General features: G+C 45.1%; 1 protein-coding gene across 2 annotated transcripts in view; it reads left to right on the top strand.

Moving 5' to 3' along the window:
- The first annotated feature begins 11,921 nt into the window (after positions 1–11,921).
- The window catches only part of LOC140127987 (RING finger protein 112-like), a 41,793-nt gene continuing 38,787 nt past the window's right edge, over positions 11,922–14,927 (top strand). Inside the window, exon 1 of one of the 2 annotated variants that reach the window (XM_072149283.1) lies at positions 11,922–12,042. In XM_072149283.1, coding sequence (XP_072005384.1) covers positions 12,023–12,042 — 20 coding nt within the window. In that variant the 5' untranslated portion in view covers positions 11,922–12,022. The remainder of the gene's footprint in view (positions 12,043–14,927) is intronic. The other variant, XM_072149284.1, reaches the window with a different exon arrangement.

Here is a 14,927-nt window from a genome sequence, read left to right as displayed (position 1 = left end):
TAACCTCATGGAATACATGCACAAAAGTGTTGATTATGAAATGTTCTTCTGGTACTTGTTGTTCCACCACACTATGTGTCTATAATACAGGAGAAATCACAACAACTCATTTTTGATCCTATTTGTTTACACATAGGGTGGTATTTACTTGGAGCTCATAATATTATCACTTCTCAGTATAAGAAATGTGTCTTCTGGATCTTTGCCTTGTAACAACAACACTTTGATTGTGTAGTCTGGACCTCCCCCTATAATAGTAGTCTGGCTGTGTAGTCTGTACCTCCCCCTATAACAGTAGTCTGGCTGTGTAGTCTGGACCTCCCACCTATAAGTTGTCTGGTTGTGTAGTCATGACGTCCCCTATGACGGTTGTGTAGTCTGGACTTCCCTTATAACCAGGGCCGGCGCTATTGGTAGGCAAAGGTGGCAATTGCCCAGGGCCCCCAGGGAGAAAGGGGGGAATCTCTTCTTTCAAATGAATCTTGAATTTTGTTTCTAGGTGCTATGGATCCAGAGATATTCAGGTTTAAAGTGAGAATATCAGGTGCCATTTTTATATATAAATAGCTCCGTTTTCCTACATTTTAGAATCATTTAGATTCATATAAAAGAGGAGACTCTCTTCTTTCATAGGAAAAAAGAAGTAAGGTTCTATGTGTCACAGAGCCAGAGATACAGCCCCCTGAAGTGTCTCCCCCATCTCCAGATTCTTAGCCATCAGGCTGTGGGAGAATTTGCTGCACACAGGAGCTGCTGCACCTCACAGATATTCACTTTATATGTTACTACATTTTGAGAAGGGATAATATCAACTAATATTCATGTTTTTAACCCTTCTCTATGCAAATCTAAGAACACACTTTGGGCCACATGTATTAATCGTTTTTTCTGTTGTTTTTGTGCCTTTTCATTCAGGCGCACCGTTTTTGTGCCATTTTTGCGACTAAATGCCAAACTAGCTGCGCAGCAAAAATAACCAGCTTTCCCTCATTTATCCTAACAATTCAGATGTTTTGATGCGCCTAATGATATTCATCACTTGTGACTTTTCATTTAGGCGCAAAAACGGGCGCAAAAACACTCCAGCCCGAAGCTGGCGTTAACTGAGAAGAAAGCACTGAGCCCCTTTGCAGAACAGCTCATTTCTAGCAGCAAAGCTCATCCAGACACTGCAGACACTAGAACAGATTACAGACATGAGATACTCTGCAGATAGGAGCTGCAGACTTTATTTACAGTTCATCACCTTCTATTTACAAAACATTCTGCAGAATCCTGAGCTCAAAGCAAGAGAGAAGAGAACGTTACAGAATGTTGCAGATAGTACTGACAAGTGTCCCCCATGTAATTCTGCACAGTATCACCAGTGTGTCTAAGGGGGACACTGTGCAGAATTACAGGGATGCAGCAGAAGACCAGCACTGGGGGATCCCCTCCAGGAGAAGCCCCTGCTGAGGAGGTCACTGGGTGCTGGGTGTCACACACCTGGGTGCTGCTGTGAGTGTTATCTTCATTCTGGGCTGTGGGAGAAGCAGAGAGGAGCTTGTAGCAGGATGACATGTAAGTGCCCGAATCTAACATTGCGCCTAAACTGCGCCAAAATTGCGCCTAAACTGTGTTAAAGTAAAGTGATTAATAAGAGGCAGGAAATTACCTTATCACAGATGGTTGTAGCTTGTGATAATTCTGGAAAACAGTGCGCCAGAATTTAGGTGCAACTACTACACATAGGCGCACAAAAGTGATAAATGTGGCCCTTTCTCTCTTATTCCCTTTTATTTTGTGATAGTTATTTTTTGTTCGGAAAATTGACTGATACGATGAACATTCAATCCTCTTCGCTTAATGTGACTACACCGCGACCAGAACATGTCCATAAAGTTATATGTAACACCAAAAGCACACACATGTCCTGGAATAAAGTTTTTATTTCCCATCATCCTCCATTATTTACACCGATGTTATGACGTTCTCACTCTCATTCTTATGAAGCGCGGAGGGTTCTGTTATTGTGCGGATAATACAATGGCGCACATCTAAATGTGACTTTTATTATCTCATTAGAGAAGTTTATGGATATATAGTTATTTATTTGGGTTACCATTGTGTAAGGAACAGACAATGATAGATCTGTGTGAATTTTCTGCAGTTCCCTTTGCTGCATATTTTGGTGAATACAGTATATTGGTGTGGGGTATGTATGCTCTCCTCACATCTTACTGTTTTAGGAAAGTAGATTTTCTTTATATAAGTGTCTGGATTTGTACATATTTTAGAGGAAATTTTGAATGTTAATTGCCAAATGCATCGCCTGGTTGTCTGCTTTCAAAATTCTATAGGTTTTATGGCGCCTTTACTTTTTATTCTGTTTTATTGCTATATTTTGCAGGTTGTGACTGTCTAAAAATGTCTAGCTGAAAAGCAGATATCTAGTTATTACAGTTTTAGTGATATTATGTGGATTTATTCATGTGAACATATCAATAGGTCACATTTGTGAACTCTACACATGTCCATCTATTACATTCAGGAGATGTGAAGGTAAACATTTTCTGTTTGGATCAAATTTTCTTGCCATCAAAGTAAAATTTTAAGTATTTTTAATAAAATGTTTCAATTTGAATCAAAATTGCATGAAAGCACCTATGTCTATAAAATCTTTGATGCAATTTTGAAAATGGGGCAAGTGTCTGCTTTCAGAAAATATCGGTCCCTCTCCCCAATGGGCCTCACAGTCTAATCAACCTACCAGTAATTTTTTGGAGTGTGGGAGTAAACCGGAGGACCCGGAGGAAACCCACGCAGACACAGAGAGAACATACAAAATCTTTGCAGATGTTGACCAGCGCTGCAAGGCTGTAGTGCTAATCACGGAGCCACCGTGCTGCCCATAAATCTCCCTATCATTTATCTATCTCCTATAAAATTCTCCCATATTACAGTTTGTTTTACCATACTAAATGGAGCCTCTTACTGACTGTGACTGGTCATAAAATAGTTTTATTTTGGGGCCCCACTTTTAGTTTTGCCCAGGGCCCCACTTTGTCTAGAACCGGCCCTGCTTATAACAGTAGTCTAGACCTCCCACCTATAACAGTAGTCTGGACCTCCCACCTATAACAGTAGTCTGGACCTCCCACCTACAACAGTAGTCTGGACCTCCCACCTACAACAGTAGTCTGGACCTCCCACCTATAACAGTTGTCTGGTTGTGTAGTCATGCCGTCCCCTATGACGGTTGTGTAGACTGGACCTCCCTTATAACAGTATTCTGGCTGTGTAGTCTGGACCTCCCCCTATAACAGTAGTCTGGCTGTGTAGTCTGTACCTCCCCCTATAACAGTAGTCTGGCTGTGTAGTCTGGACCTCCCCCTATAACAATAGTCTGGCTGTTTAGTCTGTAGTGCCCCCATAACAGAAGGAGTCTCACTTTATAGTCTGAACCTTCCCATATAACAGCAGTCTAGCTGCATAGTCTTGACCTCTCCCTGTAAATGAGTACGATCGCAAAGCACAGTGCGACAAGATGAAGATATATTTGGTTACAAAAGGAGACAACTTCTGCAGGAATTGCAATGTTAAACTTGGAATATAAGAATATACACTGTACTATTTTATCTCTGTTCCCTTTAGATGTACACTAGACATATTGGGGCAGATTTACTTACCCGGTCCATTCGCGATCCAGCGACGCGTTCTCTGCGCTGGATTCGCATCCGGCCGGGATTTAATAAGGTAGTTCCTCCGCCGTCCACCAGGTGGCGCTGCTGCGCTGAAAAGCATCTGAACGCGCCGGAATTCACCGGGGCCGGCTGAGTGAAGGTAAGCGCGTCCCGAGCAACACATTTTCCGTTTTTAAAAGCAGCGGTTTTTCCGAATACGTCGGGTTTTCGTTCGGCCCCCTTCCCCCCGATTTCCGCCGCGCGCATGCCGGCGGCAAAATCCCGGGGCAATTCAGGTACAATCGGCGCAAATCGGAAATATTCGGGTAACATGTCGGGAAAACGCGAATCGGGCCCTTAGTAAATGACCCCCATTGTGCACAAATCTATTTTTTATGTATTTTTAAATTATAAATTGTTTTATGAATATGAACTTTTAAATATACTATTTATCTATACTATCTGTACTATACTATCTAAAAATTATCTAAAATTATTTAATATTTTATATATTTGGTTTATTGATTTTTTTGTGTTTATATATATATTTGTCAAAATATTTAGCTCTTCATTCCAATTGTACCTGAAGAAAGGCTGTTCTAGCCCGAAACGCGTTTACCCTTTTGGAAATTAAAGCATTCTTCTTTAATCTATGGAGTCATGTACTAGTAGTGACATACATTAAAGGGGTTATCCGGGTGTTAAAAAATACTGAGGGCCGGGCTGGGTTAGTTAAACATAATAAACACGTACTTACCTCGTCCGGCGCTGCCGATGTCCCGCGCAGCGGTCCGTCTCCTCTGTGCGCCGGTTTGATTACAGGGGAGCACAGGGAGCTTCTGGCCGGCCGCAAGCTCCCATCCAACACCATCTCCCAGCGCTTACAACGCTGAGAGATAGGGACGGATGGGAGATGCTGGCCACATCGCGGACTAGAAGCTCCATGTGCACGGCTTCTGTGCCCTTGTAAACAAACAGGAGCTAGGATCATACGGACCACGGCGTGGGACATCGGCGGCGCTGGAGGAGGTAAGTACACGTTTATTATTTTTAAATAGCCCTCCCCAGCCCGACCCTCAGTAATTTTTAACAGCCGGATAAGCCCTTTAAGGTTTTTAACCGCACCCACTGCAAACTTGGAATACCTGGAGTTCCCGCGTTTGTAGCTTTGGCGAGGATAGTGGCCCAGGAGCATTTTTTGGAGCTACTGCAGTGAAAGTAGCTTTGGCTGTGTTATGGAGATGAATTTGATACAAATAAAGTACAGTAAGACAGGGTTATACAGATGAGTGTGATTTTTTTTCTTAAATAATGTTCTGTTCTTGCTAGTCTGAACACTGCTTTATTCATTTCCTGGCTTTCTTAATCGATTTCCACCATACCTGTCTTTCTCCTGTGGATTTGCTTTGGATTGCAAACAGTTAAAGTAAAACTACCACTTGGGTAGTCGTGATTTAAACTACAGTTACAGTCTGGTGTTGGTACTCTGTAACAGAACACGTTTTAGCACAGAGTGCTCCAGTGCACGTCAGGATCAGCTCTTCTTTAAGCTTTGTTTTTAGAAAAAAAGGCTTCAAAATGAGCCAGAGGGGCTCCACACTCCATAGAAGTTAATAGAGCCTGGAGCCCCTTAGGCTCATTTGCGTAGCTTTTAAAGCATATTTTCTTAGAAATCGAGGGCATAAGAAGTTAAAAAAAGAACATATCCTGATAAAGGGGGCACACACCAGCATGTAGGTGTATTTGGTTTATAATCCATGATCCTGATGGTAGATTTTGTTCTCCACAAATAAAAGGTGCATAGTTAGCCTATAAAATCTTAAACTATGACAGATTTATCATTCAGAGTCAGACACTTCTTGAAATACTTTATAACTGTCACGGGTGGTCCTTTGACCGCCTCCGTGGAGCTAAAGTCTTCTCTAAATTGGACATTAGAGGGGCCTATAATCTTATCCGCATCCGGGAGGGCGATGAATGGAAGACCGCCTTTAACACCCGAAACGGGCACTTTGAGTACCTGGTCATGCCCTTTGGACTGTGTAATGCACCTGTAGTCTTTCAGGAATTCGTGAACGACATTTTCAGAGACCTGCTATACACCTGTGTCATTGTTTACTTAGATGACATCTTGGTCTTCTCTCCTGATCTGGAGTCTCATCAAGTGCATGTACGGCAAGTTCTTAGGCACCTAAGAGCCAATCGCCTCTATGCTAAACTGGTGAAGTGCCAATTCCATCAGAAGAGCCTTCCATTTCTAGGATACATAATCTCCGATAAAGGCCTACAGATGGATCCAACCAATCCTGCGGCTGAGAGGAACTACTCCATAGGAGATCGGGAACTCCTGGCTATTAAACTCGCCTTGGAAGAGTGGTGCTATCTTCTGGAAGGAGCTCGTCACCCGGTCAGTGTATATTCTGACCACAAGAATCTCCTGTACCTCCAGACTGCTGAACGTCTCAATCCAAGACAAGCCCGCTGGTCCCTTTTCTTTTCACGTTTTAATTTATTGATCCATTTTCGTCCAGCTGAGAAGAACATCAAGGCAGATGCCCTCTCATGTGCCTCTGATGTTATTGGGGAAGAACCGGCTCCTCGGCATATCATCCCTCTGGAACGGCTGGTTGTGGCTGCTCCAGTAGACCTCCGGCAGCTCCCTCCTGGCAAGACTTATGTCCGACCTGCTCTTCGGAAGAAGATTTTGACTTGGGGACATTGTTCTCGTGTGGCCGGGCATCCTGGGGTGCAGCGCTCCTTAGCCCTAATTTCTCGTTATTATTGGTGGCCGAATCTGGTCCAAGACGTACGGGATTTTATGGCTTCCTGCATCTCTTGTGCTCATAATAAACCATTACGCCTCAAACCTGCCGGTCTCCTGATGCCATTGCCGATACCCAGTTGCCCGTGGACTCACGTGGCCATGGACTTTGTCACGGACCTTCCCTGTTCCTCTGGGAATACTGTCATCTGGGTGGTAACTGATCGGTTCTCCAAAATGTCTCATTTTGTTCCGCTGCCAGGTCTACCGTCTGCTCCTCGCCTTGCCAGTCTGTTCTTCACTCACATCTTCCGGCTTCATGGTCTTCCCCGGCACATAGTATCTGACTGTGGAGTTCAGTTTGTTTCCCGGTTCTGGCGTTCTCTGTGCAGTCAACTCTAGGTGAAATTGGACTTTTCCTCAGCGTATCACCCTCAGTCGAATGGACAAGTCGAGAGGGTTAATCAGAGGTTGTTATCTTCGTCATTTTGTCTCCGCCCGACAGGACGACTGGTCCACTCTGCTCCCATGGGCTGAGTTCTCCTACAACTCCCTGAACTCTGAGTCTGCCAGTGCCACTCCTTTCTTCATTGTCTATGGGAGACATCCACGACCACCTCTTCCTCTCTCCGTGTCTGCTGATGTTCCTGCTGTGGAAGAGTTGGTAGAAGACCTCAAAACTATCTGGGAACAGACTCGTCAGTCTTTACTTCAGGCGTCCGCCCGCTCAAAAACTCAAGCGGACAAGAAACGCAGGTCTCCTCCCATATTCTCTTCAGGTGACAAAGTGTGGCTGTCATCCAAGTATGTCCGTTTGAAGAATCCCAGTTACAAGCTGGGCCCACGTTTTCTGGGACCGTTTGAGGTGTTACAGCGCATTAATCCAGTGGCGTATAAACTCCGCCTTCCTCCTACTATGCGCATCCCAAATTCTTTCCACGTATCTCTGCTGAAACCTGTCATTCTGAATCGCTTCTCCCGGCACGTTCCTCCTCCCACTCCAGTGGCGGACTCCACCAACACCTACGAGGTAAAGGAGATCCTGGACATGAAGATGGTAAGGGGGAAGCGGTTCTTCTTGGTTGACTGGAAGGGATTTGGGCCAGAAGAGAGGTCGCGGGAGCCTGAGGACAATATTTTGGATCGTGATCTCCTGCAGAAATTTCTCCAGCCCAGGAGGAGGGGGAGGCCGAAGAGGGGGGGGGGGGGTACTGTCACAGTTGGTCCCGTGACCCATATCGCGGGTCGCAGGCTCACCCGTGCTGCCCAGCCCCCGCCAGCGCGCCGCCGGCGCGTCTCACCTGGCCCGGCTCGCTCCCCTCCACGGTCCGTGCGCGTCCCGACTGCTAGGGCGTGCGTGGCTCCTTCTCAAGATTTAAAGGGCCAGCGCGCCATTAATTAGCGCTGGCCATATTGGCCAAATCTATATAAGCCTGCCTCTTTCTGCAAGCCCTGCCGGATCTTTGTGCCTCACAGCCTGAGAGAAAGCTTTACTGCGATTAGCCTGCGTTCCTGTGTCTCCTGCTTTCCTGTGTCTCCTGCATTCCTGTGTCTCCTGCGTTCCTGTGTCCCTCCGTGTTCCTGTGTCCCTCCGTGTTCCTGTGTCCCTCCGTGTTCCTGTGTTACCTGAGCTCCTCCGTGTTTCCGTGTACCAGTGATCCTCCGTGCTGCTGTCCAGTGTGCTGTGTTCCCGTACCCATCTGCTTGGACCTCCTGTTGCTGACCCCGGATTGGACTCTGACGTTGCACCTCTGCCGCCTGCCCTGACCCTGTGCCTGGACTTTGACCACGAGATTGATTGTAATGTAAGATGTAGTGTAGTTCTCCTTGTATACACTAAGTATTTTCCTGTCTACTATGTAACCACACAGAATCCATATACAGAATTGCTGATTATAAAATGTTCTTATGGTACTTGTTGTAGCACCGCACTATGTGATGATAATAAAAGATATATATTATATCATATCATTTTGGTCCTTGGAGTTATTTTCACTTGCTGATATAACTGATATCGTAGCAGTCCAGACCTCTGCATGTAAAAACAGCCTGGTTGTATTCTGGACTTCACCCTAGAGCATCAGTCTGGTTGTGTAGTCTGGACCGCCCCCTATAACAACAGCCTGGTTGTGAATTTCACAAACAAAATTTAGTTAGGGACCCAGACTTCAAGCCACATTTTGATCTGAGTAAACACTACAGGACTGAAAAATGGTGGGCATAACAGTACTATGGTCTAGGGAAAGTACTTAAAATAATAAGATAACATAAAAAAATAAATAAATAGAAAATCACTTAGAAAAAGTAACTAAAGAAAATGATGTCACAGTGGTTAAAGGTGCTCTGGGTGTTCAGACCTAGTTATTCTCTCTACAGTAAAAGAAGCAATGGGAAAACCACAACCCCTTCCTCTCACTGTGGTTAAAGGCGCTCTGGGTGTTCAGAACTAGTTATTTACATAGTGGATTTAAGTGGAAATGGAAAACCAGACACCTTTCCTCTCACTGCATTTAAAATTCTGGTAATGCAGATTGTCAAAACTTCAAAAGTTCATGGTCCGAGAAACTGGAAAGTCAAAATTTCACATTGAAGTTCCGGCAATTAAAAAACTTGAAGTTGAAGTACCAGGAATGCAGAATTGTAAAATTTAAATCTGACTTTCAAGGAATGCGGAAAAATTTTAAGTTGTATTATCGGTATTGTTGAACTTATTCAGACACTGGCAAAACCCCCCCCGGAAGGACCGATCCTCCTGGTACTACATGCCCCATCCCATGGTGTTGGAAATTGAGGTGAAGTAAACATGGCGTTCCACATTGTGGATGCTTACTTTGTTGGTGTTGCGTCTGCATCGGTGATTTCCTCCTTGTGCTGCCACTGAGCGCTCAATTCTGCCTGTAGTGCCTGTACCCCCAACTGCACTTGTGCTTCATCATTTTAGTCTCACACTGTAAAAGCCAAAAAATCTTTATTGTGGGCTATATTGGGGTATATTGGAAATGTCCTCATAGAGGTCTAGTATTGGTGGTGTATTGCTGCTGGTAACTACTTCGACTCACCCAGACATTCTGGAGCTGCCCGCTGCCCTACTTCTCAGACTGCACATCGCAGAAAACCAAAGCCTCATCCATCAATAAAAGTTCTTGGCATCTTGGAACTCTAAGATACCTCCCAACTTTTGTGCTTGGGAAAGAGAGACATAAGATGCAGTGCACTGCAGAAAATTTAGTTCCCTCTAGGCCAGGGGTCAGGAACCTTTTTGGCTGAGAGAGCCATGAACACAAATATTTTAAAATGTTATTCCGTAAGAGCCGTACAATATGCACATGCCCCCCAGTAGATAGGTAGCCCCAGCACACGCCCCCCAGTAGATAGGTAGCCCCAGCACACGCCTCCCAGTAGATAGGTAGCCCCAGCACACGCTTCCCAGTAGATAGGTAGCCCCAGCACACGCCTCCCAGTAGATAGGTAGCCCCAGCACACGCCTCCCAGTAGATAGGTAGCCCCAGCACACGCCTCCCAGTAGATAGGTAGCCCCAGCACACGCCTCCCAGTAGATAGGTAGCCCCAGCACACGCCTCCCAGTAGATAGGTAGCCCCAGCACACGCCTCCCAGTAGATAGGTAGCCCCAGCACACGCCTCCCAGTAGATAGGTAGCCCCAGCACACGCCTCCCAGTAGATAGGTAGCCCCAGCACACGCCTCCCAGTAGATAGGTAGCCCCAGCACACGCCTCCCAGTAGATAGGTAGCCCCAGCACACACCTCCCAGTAGATAGGTAGCCCCAGCACACGCCTCCCAGTAGATAGGTAGCCCCAGCACACGCCTCCCAGTAGATAGGTAGCCCCAGCACACGCCTCCCAGTAGATAGGTAGCCCCAGCACACGCCTCCCAGTAGATAGGTAGCCCCAGCACACGCCTCCCAGTAGATAGGTAGCCCCAGCACACGCCTCCCAGTAGATAGGTAGCCCCAGCACATGCACCCCCAATATATAGATAACCACAGCACATGCTTCCCAGAAGATAGGTAGCCCCAAAACACGCCTCCCAGTAGATAGGTAGCCCCAGCACACGCCTCCCAGTAGGTAGGTAGCCCCAGCACACCCCTCCCAATAGATATGTAGCCCCAGCACATGCACCCACAATATATAGATAACCACAGCACATGCTTCCCAGAAGATAGGTAGTCACAGAAAAAAAAAAGAATAGTCACCTACCTGTGCTCCCTGCAGCTGCTCTTTTCTTTGACCCAGGCTTAGACAATGGCAGCGATGGCGCCCCCGGGTCCCACAAAAGACATTGGCAGCGGTAACATTGCTGCCTGTGTCCAGTGATCAGTCTAAGACACACAGCAGCCATCACTATTTATTACAGATCTGTCTGAGAGCCAGATGCAGCCAACAATAGAGCCACATCTGTCTCCCGAGCCATAGGTTCCCTACCCCTGCTCTAGGCCATGCCCATTGCCTCTCCCCTTATCCCACTCCCTAGTTTACACACAATGTAAGGCCTCTTTGACACAAACGCATACTCGCCCCATAGAGGAGCGAGTGCCCGGCACCATGAACAGTCACAGTGCGGTCACGTGTGCTCACTGCCCCTTGTTCGGCCGCCATAGACGTTTGTGTGGATGAAGCCATCCCCCTGTTCTTTCCAGTGGATATGCCCAGAAAAAGAGTAAGAGGGATAAAAAAAGAGAAGAACTATTACAGGATAAAAGGAAGAATACCAGTGGATAAATGAAACTTAAGCAAGAAGGGGTTAAAAATCAAACACCGATAACATTTGTGACATCATTTAGCAACCAGTTTAGGGACATTGAACATATTATTAGGAAACGTACCAATTCTAATGCAGGATCCTGAATTAACCCAAGTGGTAAAACCAGGTATTAAATTTGAAGCCTATATCCCAGAATCTTTTTTTACATTTTTACCACCAACATTCTAGCAATAACAGTGCCATACTTGTCCAGTGGTTGCATGTGGTACTGCAATTCCCAAAAAACATCTTCAGAATAAAAATATCTGTTATCTGTAAAAATGTTTGGAGGAAAAAGTCCCCTACTACTCTTGTAGTACCCTAAAGGAAATCTACCACCAGGATGAAGTATTGTAAACCAAGCACACTTAAATGCTGGTGTGTTCCCCCTCTGGCAGAATACGCTCTTTTTTTAATTTCTTATGCCATTGTTTTTACAAAAAAACTAATTTAAAAATTATGCAATTTTTCTGGGCCTTATAGCTGTTAATGGAGTTGGAACCCCTCAGACTCATTTGCATAATATTAAAGCCTTTTTTTTTAAACAAGGGCATAAGAAACTTAAATAAGCACAGATCCTGCCATAGGGGGTCACACACCAGTATTTCAGTGTGCTTGGTTTACAATTCTTCATCCTGGTGGTAAATTTTCTTTAAATTGCTGGGCATCAAAGCTGCTCAGGGCAACCATCCAATAAAAAAAAAATTCTTAATCTCAGTTAAGTTTCAGTTTCTATTCTCGATTTTAAGAACCAGGAAAGGAGGGGTTTCTGGATTAAAACAGACGCCAGGCAACAGCTAAGAAACACTCAGCTTCCACAGCAACTGACAAGCAGAACATGGAGCAAGACAATGGATGGTAAGAGACTGATTGATCATTCCATTGCTATAGTATTTTCAGGGACAGAGATGCTGGTGGAATCAAAGACAATAGATGTTTGGTGTCCTATATCTTGTATTGATGGGGTTTGAGTGTCTAAAATTGGGAAAATGGGTAAAATGCATCTTAAAAAATTTAAAAAAATTGTCAGTCTTTAATCTAGCATTTTATTAGGACTAGTGCTACAGGTAGGGTTTTTTTGTGGGAGGTGTTATATACAGTATATATATATATATATATATATATATATATATACAGGCAGTCCCCGGGTTACATACAAGATAGGGTCTGGAGGTTTGTTCTTAAGTTGAATCTGTATGTAAGTCGAAACTGTATATTTTATAATGGAAGTTCTAGAAAAAAAATTTTCTTTTGCCCCAGTGACAATTGGAGTTTCAAAATTTTTGGTGTAATTGGACCAAGAATTATCAATAAAGCTTCATTACAGACACCTTACAGCTGATCATTGCAGTCTGGGACTATAGTAACATCCAGAGACTTCACCGGAGGTCACAGTGGGCAGAGGGGTCCGTCTGTAACTATGGGTTGTCTGTAAGTCGGGTGTCCTTAAGTAGGGGACCGCCTGTATATATATGTGTCTTTTATTACAATGTATACAACAAATCCATAACACCAACACTGGCCCACATATGTTACAGTCCCTGCGCCAGTTTTTGTCTGACTTTGCACGTTCTTTTCAAACTACTTGCACTTTACCAAAAGCGACAACATTTCTGCACTTAAAAGGGCGCTCCGGTGCTCAGTCGGACCGTGCACCACATTTATCACGCAGAGTCCGACAGAAGCGTGTCGCACGCCTATGCTAAAGGTGCAACAAAAAAAAAGGAGCAGTGCAGGGGGCGCCAGATTCATAAAGAACGTGCAACACAATTCCTGAATCCGGCGCCCCCTGCACTATACACAGGGCAGTGTGTGGGCCGCTGTGTCGCATCAAGAATTTTTTTCTCTATGTGAAATATTAATGGCAAGTTTCCCTCTCACAGAAAGAGATCCCAGACAAAGGGTTGAGTCATACTTTATGGTAACTAGACAAATCAAATCCAGATACTATATGGAAGTTATACAGTACCACAACTGCACCCTATGTATACTATAAAGACAACTGGCAAGATCTATTATAAATATATGTGCAGACTGGTTGAACACGTATCTATGAAGTGTTTGCCCTAGTATTGTATCCAGGTGCATGACACAACACAGTACTGTGCACAGAAAGGGGCGTAACCCTGTGTTAAAGGAAACCTACCACTTAGAATGACAGGGGTAAGCTGTAAGTACCGAGCACCATCTCAGGGTGAGCTCAGGGTGAGCTGGTGCCGGTACTTACTTTCGTTAGTGTAATAAACCGCTGTATCGTGGTTTTAACACTGTTTAAACTTTAGAGCAGAAGAGGCTTCGGCGCTGTGCGCGACCGTAGCAGCACCGAAGCCTCTTCTGCTCTAAAGTTTAAACAGTGTTAAAACCGCGATACAGCGGTTTATTACACTAACGAAAGTAAGTACCGGCACCAGCTCACCCTGAGATGGTGCTCGGTACTTACTGCTTACCCCGGCCATTCTAAATGGTAGGTTTCCTTTAAAGGTGTACCAAAAAAAAATTTTTGAACACTTCCCAAGCACTGCACTACTTTTGATAAATGTGGCCCATATTCAGGGCCATATTAAGGTTGATGGGGGACCCTGGGTGCAAAATCTGCTGGGTGCCCACTTTCAATGTAGTCCAGACAGGGAACAGCAATCGCTACATACTGATCCCCAGCAATCACTATATACAGACTCCCCAGTAATCACTATATACAGCTCCCCCAGCAATCACTATATACAGCTCCCCCAGCAATCACTATATACAGCTCCCCCAGCAATCACTATATACAGACTCCCCAGTAATCACTATATACAGCTCCCCCAGCAATCACTATATACAGCTCCCCCAGCAATCACTATATACAGCTCCCCCAGCAATCACTATATACAGCTCCCCCAGCAATCACTATATACAGACTCCCCAGTAATCACTATATACAGCTCCCCCAGCAATCACTATATACAGCTCCCCCAGCAATCACTATATACAGCTCCCCCAGCAATCACTATATACAGCTCCCCCAGCAATCACTATATACAGCTCCCCCAGCAATCACTATATACAGACTCCCCAGTAATCACTATATACAGCTCCCCCAGTAATCACTATATACAGCTCCCCCAGCAATCACTGTATACAGCTCCCCCAGCAATCACTATATACAGCTCCCCCAGCAATCACTATATACAGCTCCCCCAGCAATCACTATATACAGCTCCCCCAGCAATCACTATACACAGCTCCCCCAGCAACCACTGTATACAGCTCCCCCAGCAATCACTATATACAGCTCCCCCAGCAATCACTATATACAGATCCCCCAGCAATCACTATATACAGCTCCCAGTAATCACTATATACAGCTCCCCCAGCAATCACTATATACAGCTCCCCCAGTAATCACTATTTACAGCTCCCCCAGCAATCACTGTATACAGCTCCCCCAGGAATCACTGTATGCAGCTCCCCCAGCAATCACTGTATACAACCCCCCCTGTAATCCCTATATAGAACCCCCCAGTAATCACTATATATAGCCCACCAGCAACCACTATATACAGCTCCCCCAGCAATCACTATACACAGCTCCCCCAGAAATCACTATATACAGCTCCCCCTAGCAATCACTATATACAGCCCCTAGTAATCACTATATACAGCCCCTAGTAATGCCTATATACAGCCCCCCAGCAATCACTATATACAGCTCCCCCATCAATCACTGTATACAGCTCCCCAAGCAATCACTGCATACAACT

The sequence above is a fragment of the Engystomops pustulosus genome, chromosome 4 (assembly GCF_040894005.1).
Source record: "Engystomops pustulosus chromosome 4, aEngPut4.maternal, whole genome shotgun sequence".
Classification (NCBI taxonomy): Eukaryota; Metazoa; Chordata; class Amphibia; order Anura; family Leptodactylidae; genus Engystomops; species Engystomops pustulosus.
The sequence above is the reverse complement of the archived record's forward strand: the minus strand, read 5'-3'. Positions and strand labels throughout refer to the sequence as shown.